The following is a 12073-nucleotide window of genomic DNA, read 5'->3' on the forward strand; positions in this document are numbered from 1 at the left end:
AAGAATGATATAAATTAACATGGGAAGAGAAGCAGAAAGATGCTTATAGATCAATCATGCTTCTTACATTAGCAGAAATATTGCAAGAACACTCAAGAATGCACTTTTAAATTCATTCTGAAAACTCTTTAGCTGGCTTCCCTCTTGCAGCTGCTACCCCTTTCATTGCATGATGAACAAAAAGAATAAAAAGGCCGGCCTTCCTTGATGTAGCCCCAGCATCACCCCTGACTTCCCAGGTTACCCAGGAGCACAGCGAGCTTTACAGCAGGTGCTCACTCAGCTTTCAGATCGTTGCACTGGGTCCTACGGGGATGGTCCTTTGTCTTTCACATTTGGAGGAAAAATTTGTTTTATTTTATGAGGGTCACAGTGTTTGCCCCTATTTGTCTTTCCCCATTCTACTTTGAGATATCATAAATAATAAAACAAAAGTCAGTTCCTAATGTGAAAAACTCCCTTCCCTGAAGCTTCCTGGCCTTCCTTTCTAGCTGTTGGCCTACCTTCAAATACTCCAAACTTTACAGGCCTGTGGGATTTACGAATCCCCAACAGAGTCGCTATGCCCACCTTCACGGAGCTGCATGGCAGCAGCAAGATTTCTCGAGAGGCATGTGGAGGAGCAGAGTTCAAGTCCTGTCTCTTCTAACTGGTGGTGTGACTCTGGGTAACTTGCTTTAGCTCTGTCAGTCCCAGTTTTAACACCGCTAAAATGGCGATGATAATAATCATTCATCCATCCACTCAATTACATTCACTAAACACCCACTGTTTACCAGGCTCTGGGAAAACAAAGGTGAATTATACAAAATTTCTAAATTCGACGGCCCACAGTCTATATCAGGAGACAGATATCCCAACAAGTCAGTAGTGAGGAAGAGGGGAGGGACCTTGACAAGAGACGTTTCTGTTTGGAGCAGCAGCTCTGGAGGCAGGTGGAACTGACCATGAGCAAGAGCTGCCCAGGCTTAGCCGGAAACCACACATTTTTCTAGGTCACAAAACTACCCGGAGGTTGAAACAACCTAAGGAATTTGAATCCTTTGAAAACTCTCAAGAGTCCTTTGAAAACTCTGTGGGGACTTCAACCTCCAGCACCTGCCAGTCCCTGCCTGAGGGACTTTTCCGGCCTCCGAACCTGCCTGCATGGCCACGTGTGAAGCAGGCAGCAGGGGCCAAAGAACCAGCGCCCATCGCTCCAAGCCCAGGGCAGCCCTAAACCAAATGCCCCTGCTCCCCCAGCCCCCGGTGGAAACACCAAGGCCTGACTTCTACACTGGCAGCCAGCATTTCTCCAGCAGGACTGAGCCACAGTTGTCTACCGTTGTAACTTGCTGGATGATGCACCATTTACTGGCTGCCGTTCCTCTCTATATCACTTCCCTACACTCCCCAAAGGGGTTTGCTGCACCTGCCAAAGAGAGGCTTGCACATGGATCTTTATTGCAGGGTATGCTTGCGAGAGAACCCAAACTATGACATCATATAAGCCATTTTTTATTATTATTCTATATCACTGTGAAATGTGGCCAAAATTATACACCCCATTTTGCATGAAAAAAGCACATTTTGGGGGGAGGGGGCCATGGCGCACAGCTTGTGAGATCTTAGTTCCCCAACTAGGGATCGAACCCGGGCCCACGGCAGTGAAAGCGCCGAGTCTTAACCACTGGACAGCCAGGGAATTCCCCAAAAGGCACTTATTTATAAATCCTCTTCTGCATAGTTAGGATTTGATCCATTTACCCATTATAACTTAATACCTGCCTAAGAATTTCTTCAGTCCATCCCAACCACCACTGCCCTGGCTGAAGCCTTTATTTCTCACTCAGATTTCCACAACAGGGTCCTAGCTGTCCTCTCTGGCTCCAGTCTTTCCCCCTACAAAGCCATCCCTCTCACTGTCTCCAGAGACATCCACCTAGAAAGTAATTCTGACTACACTACTCCCAGCTCAAAGGGCACTACTGTGCAAATTTTTAAAGGCTTCTGGTACTCACAACACTCTACATCTATCTAATGGAAAATTGTTATAATACTCTGATATGTGTAAAGCATAGTCTACACATGGTCATGGTCATTTTCAAACTGATGAAATAAATATAGAAATCTGCAGTATCTGTGACTGTGATACCCACTTAGATGCACATCCTTGCGCACTGCACAACCTGCGGAACTGTACAGAACCACTCTGGTTCTGATGACTCTCTACCTTACCCACAAACTCCTTCTCTGTTGTCAGCACCTACCATGAGGTCCCATGCTTCCACAGTTTTGCTTTGTTTATGCTGTCCTTTCTGCCAAGGGACACTGGCCTTCTCCTGACCTGTTTCTAGTGATCCCTTAAAACCAGCTGAACGTTTCTCTTTTGCCAGAAATCATATCTGAAACACTCCCACCCAGCCATATGTCCCTCTTCTGTGATCCCCCTAATTCTTCATTTGTAACTCAACATTTAAACTTAACATATTGGGGTATAATTACCTGCTCATGGATTTGTCTTCTGTAAGTGAGGGCTGTGTCTTTCTCCTCTCTGCAACTCCAGCATCCAGTGGAGGACTTGGCCTAGAGTCAGAGCATGTAGAAAACAGCGGAGTGTGGAATGTGGAGCTTGTGAGGGAAGGCTCTGCACTCAGACAGGTCTGGTCAAATCTTGGTTCTGTCCCTTTCTTGAGCAAACGACCTCACATCTCTACATTTCAGTTTCCTTGTTGGTAAAGTGGAGATGACATCATTCCCGATTAAAAAAGCCACTGCCTCCAATTAGCACCATGCCTGATAGCAGGCACACAACACCTATTAACTATTATTTTTACTATAAGCTCAATAAACATTGGAGGATGAATTCTTTTATACCAAACAGGCGGCCTCTTATGAAAACACACCTTTTGTTCGATCCATCTGTATCGTCAGATTGGTGATGAACCCTTTCCATATGTTAGTGTATTTTGTCTACACAACTACTCTGCTCGAAAGGTTTTACTATCTGCCTGTTACAAATGAGGAACCTGAGAGGGGCAGTCAGTGGCTTGCTCTCAGTCGCGAGAGGTTGGGCCGAACCTGGTCTGTGTGATTCCAAGCCTGTGCTTTTAACTGAGCTGGAGAGCGTTAAGGGGGGGCCTCAGTGTCCAACTGCAGGATCAGAAAGTGGGTGATGCTGGTGGATGGGGCACAGGCTGAGATGTGAAGGAGCAGGACAGAAAGGGACTTGTTGAAAGACCCAGCTGACTGACCATAAGTACTGTAAATTCAAAGAACAGTTTTTATGGCTAATTCAGAAGGTTCCTGTGTAGAGATGAGATTCAAAGGGAGTGGTGGATGCATAGTTGGGAAGGACCTGGGATGCTCAGCAAGGATTTCTAACTTTATCTGGAAAACTGTACAAAAGCCAAGAGACATTTAAAAGACTGACCACACTGGGCTTCCCTGGTGGCGCAGTGGTTGAGAGTCCGCCTGCCGATGCAAGGGACACGGGTTCGTGCCCCGGTCCGGGAAGATCCCACATGCTGTGGAGCGGCTGGGCCGGTGAGCCATGGCCGCTGAGCCTGCATGTCCGGAGGCTGTGCTCCGCGGCGGGAGAGGCCACAACAGTGAGAGGCCCGAGTATCGCAAAAAAAAAAAAAGACTGACCACACCACATGCTGACGGGATGTGGAACGACTGAAGCCTCATTTGTTGCTGGTGGGAATAAAAAATGGTCCAACCACTTTGGAAAACAGTTTAACAATTTCTTTTAAAGTTAACCCGACACCTATCACATGACCTGACCATTCCACTCCTAGGTATGCATGCAAGAAAAATGAAGCCATACATCTACCAAAAGACAAGTACGTCCTCAGTAACTTTATCCCTAAGAGCCCCAAATTGCAAGCGACCCAAACGTTCATCAACAGGAGAATGGATAAAAACAACTGTGTCATTTTCACACAATAGAATAGTACTCAGCAATAAAAAGGAACAAACTCTTAAAACACCCAATGAGATGGATAAACCTCAAAATAGTGTGCTAAGAGAAAGAAGTCAGACTGAAAGGCATATGCTGTATGTTTTCATCTATATTAAGTTCTAGAACAAGCAAGGCTGATCTATTGTGATAAAAATCAGGACAATCTTTGCTGTTTGCCTATTGGGTGAGAGGTAGTCTGACTGGGAGGAAGCATGAGGGCATTCTCTGGGATGATGGAAATGATCTATATCTTGACAGTGGTGGTGGTGAACAGGTGTATAATTTTGTCAAAACTCATCAAACTGTACCCCTAATTTTATGTATTTTACTGTCTGTAAAACACATCTTGAAGAAATAAAAGTAGCAAAAAAGTACATCACAAAACAAGGCACTACCTTGTTTATATTTGTTATATATAAACAAGGTTATACTATCTAAAGATTGGGTGTAAACTGTATTCTTATAAATCAGACCAATTTGGAGTTTAGTGGAAGAACGTGGTTGCAGGAACTCCTACAAAGCATCTATCCATTCATTCTTTAACAAATATTGATTTGTATGAACAAATATTGATTTAGTCTAATGCTACCACTTGCCAAAGTCTGGGTGGCTTTGGACAAATGACGCTCAGTGCCTCAGTTCACTCATTTGTGAAATGGGGAAAATAATAGTACCTACCTCGTGGGGTTGTTGTAGGGACTAAAAGTGTTAAATAATGTAAAACTCTTAGATGAGTGCTGGCACATAGTAAGGATCTGGATAAATGTTAGTGAGTAATAATATTACTCTCACTTATATGCTGGGCTATGGATTTATGGAGGATCTAAACAGTAAGAGGACATAGTTCCAGTTCTAGAAAATTTATGATCTAGAAGGAAGGATGACAAATAAATATATAAATGAATACGCTTGATACAGAATTTGAAAAGTGCTTTGAGGGCATAAATGACTCACTGTCTTGGAATGGAAAATCCATTCAAAATGAAAATAATCAGCCATCTAAATCAAATCAGGTTCAGAGAGTCATTCACTGTTTTTTCAGTATTATCATTACTGTAATAATGCCTCCTATTGTTGGCATCTGGAATTTGGAGCTCCCAGGGCTCAGGCCGGTGACTTCTTTTCTTCTGTGTCCTGGCTTATCCCTAGGTGACTTCATCCTTTCATGAACTGTGATGCTTTGTCCATGTCTCTAAGCCCAGCATGATGCCTGAATTTCAACCGCCTGTGACATTTCATACTGAGCACCTCTAAGTGTAAATCCTCTATTCACAGCCCCTCAAACCTGCTGTTCCCACAGCATTCTCCATCTTGGAACTAGCAGCCTCGTTCCCCAAGCCACCCACTCCTAAAGGCTTGAGCTTGCTTGCCTCCTTTCTTTTGCTCATGTTTCATACCCGGTATCAGCACATCCTGAAACCAGTCACTTCTCCTAAAAGCACCACCACCTCCTTCACCTAGACCACTGCAAGAACCTCCTAAGCGGTCTCCCTCCTGCTCTTGCTCCCCCAAAAGCTTTTCTCAGCACAGCAGCCAGGTGATCTTTCCAAAACATTAGCGATCCAAGGCCTTCCTCTGCTCTAAACCCTCGAACGGGTTTCCTTCATGCTGTCCCTTTTGCGGTATGCGGGCCTCTCACTGTTGTGGCCTCCCCCGTTGCGGAGCACAGGCTCCGGACGCGCAGGCTCTGGACGCGCAGGCTCAGCGGCCATGGCTCACGGGCCCAGCCGCTCCGCGGCATATGGGATCCTCCCAGACCGGGGCACGAACCCGTATCCCCTGCATCGGCAGGCGGACTCTCAACCACTTGCGCCACCAGGGAGGCCCCCTTTTTTTTTTTTTTTTTTATGTGGTATGCGGGCCTCTCACTGTTGTGGCCTCTCCCGTTGCGGAGCACAGGTTCCGGACGCGCAGGCTCAGCGGCCATGGCTCACGGGCCCAGCCGCTCCGCGGCATGTGGGATCTTCCTGGACCGGGGTATGAACCTGTGTCCCCTGCATCAGCAGGCAGACTCTCAACCACTGCGCCACCAGGGAAGCCCCGCACTGTCTTTTTCATGGTCTGTGAGGCACTAGACAACCTGGCCCTGGACTTCGTCTCTGCCCTCCCCGACCCCACCAGTCTCCCTCTCACCCCCTCCACTCCAGCCACACGACCTCCTTGCTGTCTCTTCAACATGCCAGCCAAACTCTTACCTCATGGCCTTTGCACATGCTGTTTCCTTTGCCTGAAATGCCCTTCCTCCAGATAGCCTCATGGCTCCCTCCCTCCCTTTCTTCAAATCTCTCCTCAAATATCACTATCCTAGTGAAAACAGTGCTACACCCCACCCCAGTCTCTAGCTGTTTTACCCTGCTTTTTTCCCTAGTGCCTGCTATTCTATTATATTAGTTTATTGCCCTCGCTTGTCTATAAGCCTCATGGGCTTGCTTGTCTTTGTCACATCCTCGTGGCCTAGAACAGTGCCTGGCACATAGTAGATGCTCAATTGATATTTGTTGGATGAATGAATGAATGACTATTATCTCAGCTCATGCAGAGCTTCATCATTTACAAGGCAGTCACGTCTACAACATCTTAATGAGCCCTCTAAAAAAGCAGGGGCTAGGCTTTGTTTAGTCATTTTACAGGTCAGTCAAGAGTCTGCTTAATATTTTTCAGTCCTTTGCTCATCATGCAGCTCTTGGTCACACAGGTCAAACCCTGGTCTTTCACCTTTAAATAAACATTATGATGTTTATTCATCATAATCAAAATATTATTAGTCACGGTTAACAATCTGTCAGTACTCCTCTTGACACTTCATTTGTGGTATCTCACTTAACTTTCACAACAAAGCTTTGAGATAGGTTGCTATTCTACAGGTAAGGAAATTAAGGCACAGCTAAATAACTTACCCAAGGTCACAGAGCTGGGAAGTGGTAAAGTCAGAATCTGGGTCCTGGCAGCCTGACTCCTCGGACTTGTTCTCAGCCAACCAGCCCATTAGGCACAGCTTGCGAAGTAAAGAGAGTTAAGGAAACTAAGGAACAAGTATCCACTTTGTTCTAGGACTTTCTGCCATTATGAAGCTTTTTGCTCTTGCAGCATTTAGCAGAACATTTTTTCTTTTCTTTCTTTTTTTTTTTTGCAGTACGCCGGCCTCTCAGTGCTGTGGCCTCTCCCATTGTGGAGCACAGGCTCCGGACTCACAGGCTCAGCGGCCATGGCTCATGGGCCCAGCCGCTCCGCGGCATGTGGGATCTTCCCAGACCGGGGCACGAACCCGTGTCCCCTGCATCGGCAGGCGGACTGTCAACCACTGCGCCACCAGGGAAGCCCAGAACCTTTTTTCTTTAAGGTCATAATGTGGAAATCAGTTGCATCCCAAATGCAGTTTATGTTGTCTTCTGCTTTTCATACATCTTTAGAATGTTTGCAGCATTTGTTTCTGATGTGAGAGGTCACTTAGGAGTCATGGGCAGGGCTCACTAGTTTCCAGCAGTCTGTCTTCTGCCTCCCTCAGAGCGTTGTGGTACCACCGTGGCCGTGTGCACTGGCAGATGCTCCCTCCAGCTCCAGGTCCCACCTCCCCACTCCTCCTCGCCCCATGACATGCCTTGTTTCATAAATCATTGCCTTCAGCCTATCACATAACCTACATTGTGGCACATTCAATTTCTTTCCCTTTCCTTTCCTTTCTTTTCCTTTTTTTTTTTTTTTCAAAAGTAAGAATCTATTTGATTGGATGTGATGGCACCAGAGGCAGAAATATGGAGAAATTTCAAACCGTGAGAAATCCATTTCAGCTACCTGGATGTTGAGAAGCAAATTGTGACTACCCAACTTATTGAACTGGACAAGTTAGATGAACTAAAAAAGCTTTACTGACTTGTCTACTTGTCTCCAAGTCACTCAAGTGTCTGAATGTTGCCTATTTTCTGCTCTCTCTGGCTCTTCAAATTATTAATTTAGAAGTGTACAAAAAGTTACATAGAGGTGGCTAACCTTATGATATCAAACCCCTCAGGTAATAATAAACAAGCACGCAGAATTTGAAAAACGAGTCAAGTATTTTGATGGTTTCCTAATTTTTTTGTAATATAAAGGTTCATGGCAGTTATTTGGGAATAGTAGGCTGTGAGTTCCTTCAGGGCAGCATGTGATCTATTTATCCAGGTATCCCAATGCCTGTCATGTAGGACGTGCTCACCAGAGGAGGTGCTTAGCATGGTAGGCACTTGACAAATATATGTTGAATCTCTAGTACTCAGTCTTTTATTGCCAACTTGAAGACTTGTCTCACACACCCACCCCACCCCCCCACACACACACAGAAACCCTAGGCTGTGAGCTCTTAGATGAGAAGATCTGTGCCTTATTCCTCTCTGCATTCCCTAATATACAACCACCCAATAGCAGGTGATCATTAAATAATCACTGAATTAAACAGCACAAGGATTTTAACTTGTCACTTGTTTTACCTGCCCTTCTCCACTCCCCCTTGTTCATTTGGCTCTCAGGCCAGAGTGCCTAAAACCATTGCATCAATCTAATCAAATATTTGAAAGCCAGAGACCTTGAAACTATTCAAATCAACCTCAGAATCACATTTTTCAAATTTACCCTGGTCATTTCATAAGTAGATCTAGCTATTCACTAACTGCTATCCCAGGAGGTAAAAAAAAAAAGCATAAGCTTAATGAATTTGGTCAGACATACTGTGTAATGGATGTCCAACATGCTACCACGAGCTTAAATCATAAATATGATAGCTCTGTTTGGCATGGCAAAACATGTTAGAAGTGTTTTATTGGTCACTGGGCAACTTACTAGACAGAAGGGGAATGATTCTGAAAACTGCAGAAGCTACCACTAGTAGCATCTCAAAAGGAGCCCTGGAGAAACACAGATAATCTGCTTGCAATGATTCATCAAGTTGGTCCTTTGTTTCCCTAATTTGAGTGTCAAGTGCAACCATCCAATAAAGAATTGCCAAGACCCAATAAGATTCTCTTCTGGCTGCTGCTTTTTCTGCCCTAACTGGTACTATTCATGCCTAAAGCACAAATTGAATAAATAGCTTCAAGCCTGGCAATGTTGGACAGTGTTTGGATTTTTCTGTTTTTCCTTGAAAGGCTGAATCCCATATGTTTCTCACTTCCCCCCAAACGCATTGCATTGATAGTCATTGTTGCACCGATTAATTTGAACTTTCTTAATACTGGGTATAGAAGGATGCCTCATAAGTTAAAAATAGTTCCTGTTTTATCATCAGTCCAGCAATGGATTAGTGAAGATTAAAAAAGGATTGTAATGCCTTTTTTGGCCTTGAGAAAGCTCTTATTGTGCCTATGGTTCAGTTGGCCTGCTATCATTTCCATCTTAATGTAATCTTTAACATTACGCTGCTACAGGTGAGGTGTTAAGTAATACATTAAGACAACTATTTTCGCTGGCTGAGCAATTTCACAAGAAATATGTTTTTAACTAAATTAGACATTTAACAAATGCCATTTGTAATTCAACACGGGGCGGGAGGAGGGAGAGTATCCTTAAGACAAGCTATGGATGTGAATTTCCCGAGAAAAAACAAATGATTTTTAAAAAAAATTTAATTGAAGTTCTGAATGGTAAATTATGTACTGTCAGTGCAGTAGACCAACACAGGAGAGCACCAAAGGCCTTAGGATTCTTACAAAATAAGCAGTAAGCAGTTTTAGCTCTAGCAGCCAGAAATCTTTCATTTAAATTAGGCAGAATCTGCAGGTCCAGTTAATCCTGTGGATATGATGTGCTGAATGTTCTTAACACTTTTATATCATTTAGATGAACACTAGGAACCTCAAGGTTCTGATAGAAAAATGAACTATAATATTTAAAACAAGTAATGAATGAAATATTTTCGATGAAAATGAGGATATAAAGATTGCATGAGAATAACTCGATTTAAAAAGTAAGATTAAGGGGAAGAGAATATCAGAAAGCTTACAGTTGGAAAACTGAAACAATAATTTCTTTGAAAAAATTATTTCGTGACAGATTCCAACACGCTATGAACATAAACGCAAATGCTATAAATAGAGCTATTGACATTTGGGCTGTTGACTTGTTTTTATCAAAATCACAGAACAGAAATCGTAGTTTGCAAATTTTCAAATGGCTATCATGTTCAGAATCCGGTAGGGTTCTCCTTCCCTTTTACTTGATGACTTCATAAAAGATAAATAAGCCTTCGGACCAAGAGGTGGGTATATGGGCACGGTTAACTCTCTCGCCCCAGAAATTCTACTCGGCTGAAAAGATTATTATTTGGGGGCGGGAAGGGGGGAATGCAGAGGGCTTTAGGACCCGGCAGGCGGCAGTTGTGTAGATCGCTGAGAGACTACGAGGGTCCGGTTCAGCTTCAATTCTGTCTCTAATCTCTGCAACAGAGGCTCTTCCTGGGTCCCGCAGCTTTTCCTGCTCACTCAGCCGCGGCTGGAGGCCCGGCGAAAATCAGAGCCGTTTCCGCCCCCATCACCCACGATGGAAACCCTCCAAGAAAAAGTGGCCCCGGACTCGTGTGCCTGAGGATTCCGCACAAAAGAGGTGCCCAAAATGAAGACCCTGGTGGTGAGTCATTTGTTATAACTCCTCTGGGCAGAGGCGGGACCCCCGGGCGCAGCGTCCCCGGGGCGCACGGGAGAGCTCCGGGGTGCCTGACCCTGCGCTGCGAGGTCGCCCGTTACAAAGGGACAACTTTCCACCTGCTCCGCGTCCACTCCCGATTCCTCGCTTCAGCCTGGCTCGGAATCCCAGAGCCCGAATGGGAACTCGGGTTGCTGGGCTCCTGGATCTCCGGCGGGAGTTCCGAGCGGCCAGCGGAGAGCTAGAGAAGCCTTGGAGTGGTGGGCGCCTTGCTCGGGGATGGGGATGCCCTAACGAAACAACCTGGCAAAAAACTAAGAGGGGCGGGAAGGGGGGACCTTTGCAGACTTTCTTGGTTTCCTTGTCGGATTTCAAACTTGCAAGGATCGCCAAGGTAGAGCCCCACGGGTCCAGAAAGGAGAAGCTAGACATTCCAAAGCCGAGCTGGGGCAGAGGGCCCCCTCCCAAAGTGTGAGCCCACCCCTGCCCCCGCCGCCGGCGCGCTCTTCTTCGCGTAGCCGGGCGCCACGCACCACCTGTCCTCTGCCGAGGGATGCGGGAGGCGGCGGCGGCCCAGAGCAGCGACGCGCGGGGAGCATCCCCTGCCGTACGCAGGGCGACGGTGCCTCCTCTGCCGGGCTGCGTGCTGCCAAGGTGGGACCCGGGCTACCCCCGCTGCCCCCGCCCGTCTGACCGTCGCGCCGGAGTCCCCGCCAGGCGCGCTCCTCCCGGGTCGGCGCTCAGCGACTCTCCTGTGCTCTCTCCCGCTCTCCCGCAGCGCCATGGTCTGGCAGTGTGTTTAGCGCTCACCACCATGTGCACCAGCTTGTTGCTCGTGTACAGCAGCCTAGGCGGCCAGAAGGAGCGGCCCCCGCAGCAGCAGCAGGCAGCGGCGACCGGCAGCCCCCCGCCGCACCCCGAGGCCCCCGCGGGACCGCGGCCACTGGACGGATACCTTGGCGTGGCGGACCACAAGGTGACAGCTTGCTCGCCAGCCTTCCCGCCACCCAGCCTGGGGATCCCGCACACCTGAGCTTGCCCCCTTCCCCGGGGTTGGGAGGCGCCGTGAGTAGGTGCCATTCAGAGGCTGGAAGTGCGAGTGGACCCGCTGGGGTGGGACAAGATAGTTCCTACTTGGTGTGAATTTCTATTTGGAGCAGGAAGCAAAGTTTTTCCGGGAATAGGGATGAGATGGGTGCAAAGCCTAATTTCCTAACAGGAACTGTCCCTGGAATTAGAACCGCCTCATCCCCAGAATTGCAGCTATCGCTGGGTGCAGGGTTCCTGAAGCCTCGGGTTTGGCAGCCAAGTCGCGCCCTAGTGGGAGGAGACCCGGGAATGGCGCGGGTACCAGCCCGAGCTTACCTCCGACAGGGAACCGGAGGCTGAGTAGCAGCCAGTCCGCGGCCGCAGCTCAGGCTCGCAGACTCCTATCTGATCTCTGCTTCGGATGCTCTGGGCTAAATTACTACAGCCCTGGGGAGCGGCGCCCAGGCAAGCGCGGAAGGCTTGAGGCAC

The 12073-nt window shown here is 47.1% G+C and overlaps 1 protein-coding gene across 2 annotated transcripts in view; it reads left to right on the forward strand.

Annotated features, from left to right (window-relative positions):
• Positions 1–10525: 10525 nt before the first annotated feature.
• Positions 10526–12073, forward strand: part of ST6GALNAC5 (ST6 N-acetylgalactosaminide alpha-2,6-sialyltransferase 5) — a 182690-nt gene continuing 181142 nt past the window's right edge. For both annotated transcript variants that reach the window (XM_060084633.1, XM_060084643.1), the window contains exons 1-2: positions 10526–10540; positions 11334–11531. In XM_060084633.1, coding sequence (XP_059940616.1) covers positions 10526–10540; positions 11334–11531 — 213 coding nt within the window. The remainder of the gene's footprint in view (positions 10541–11333; positions 11532–12073) is intronic.

The sequence above is a fragment of the Mesoplodon densirostris genome, chromosome 2 (assembly GCF_025265405.1).
Source record: "Mesoplodon densirostris isolate mMesDen1 chromosome 2, mMesDen1 primary haplotype, whole genome shotgun sequence".
NCBI lineage: Eukaryota > Metazoa > Chordata > Mammalia > Artiodactyla > Ziphiidae > Mesoplodon > Mesoplodon densirostris.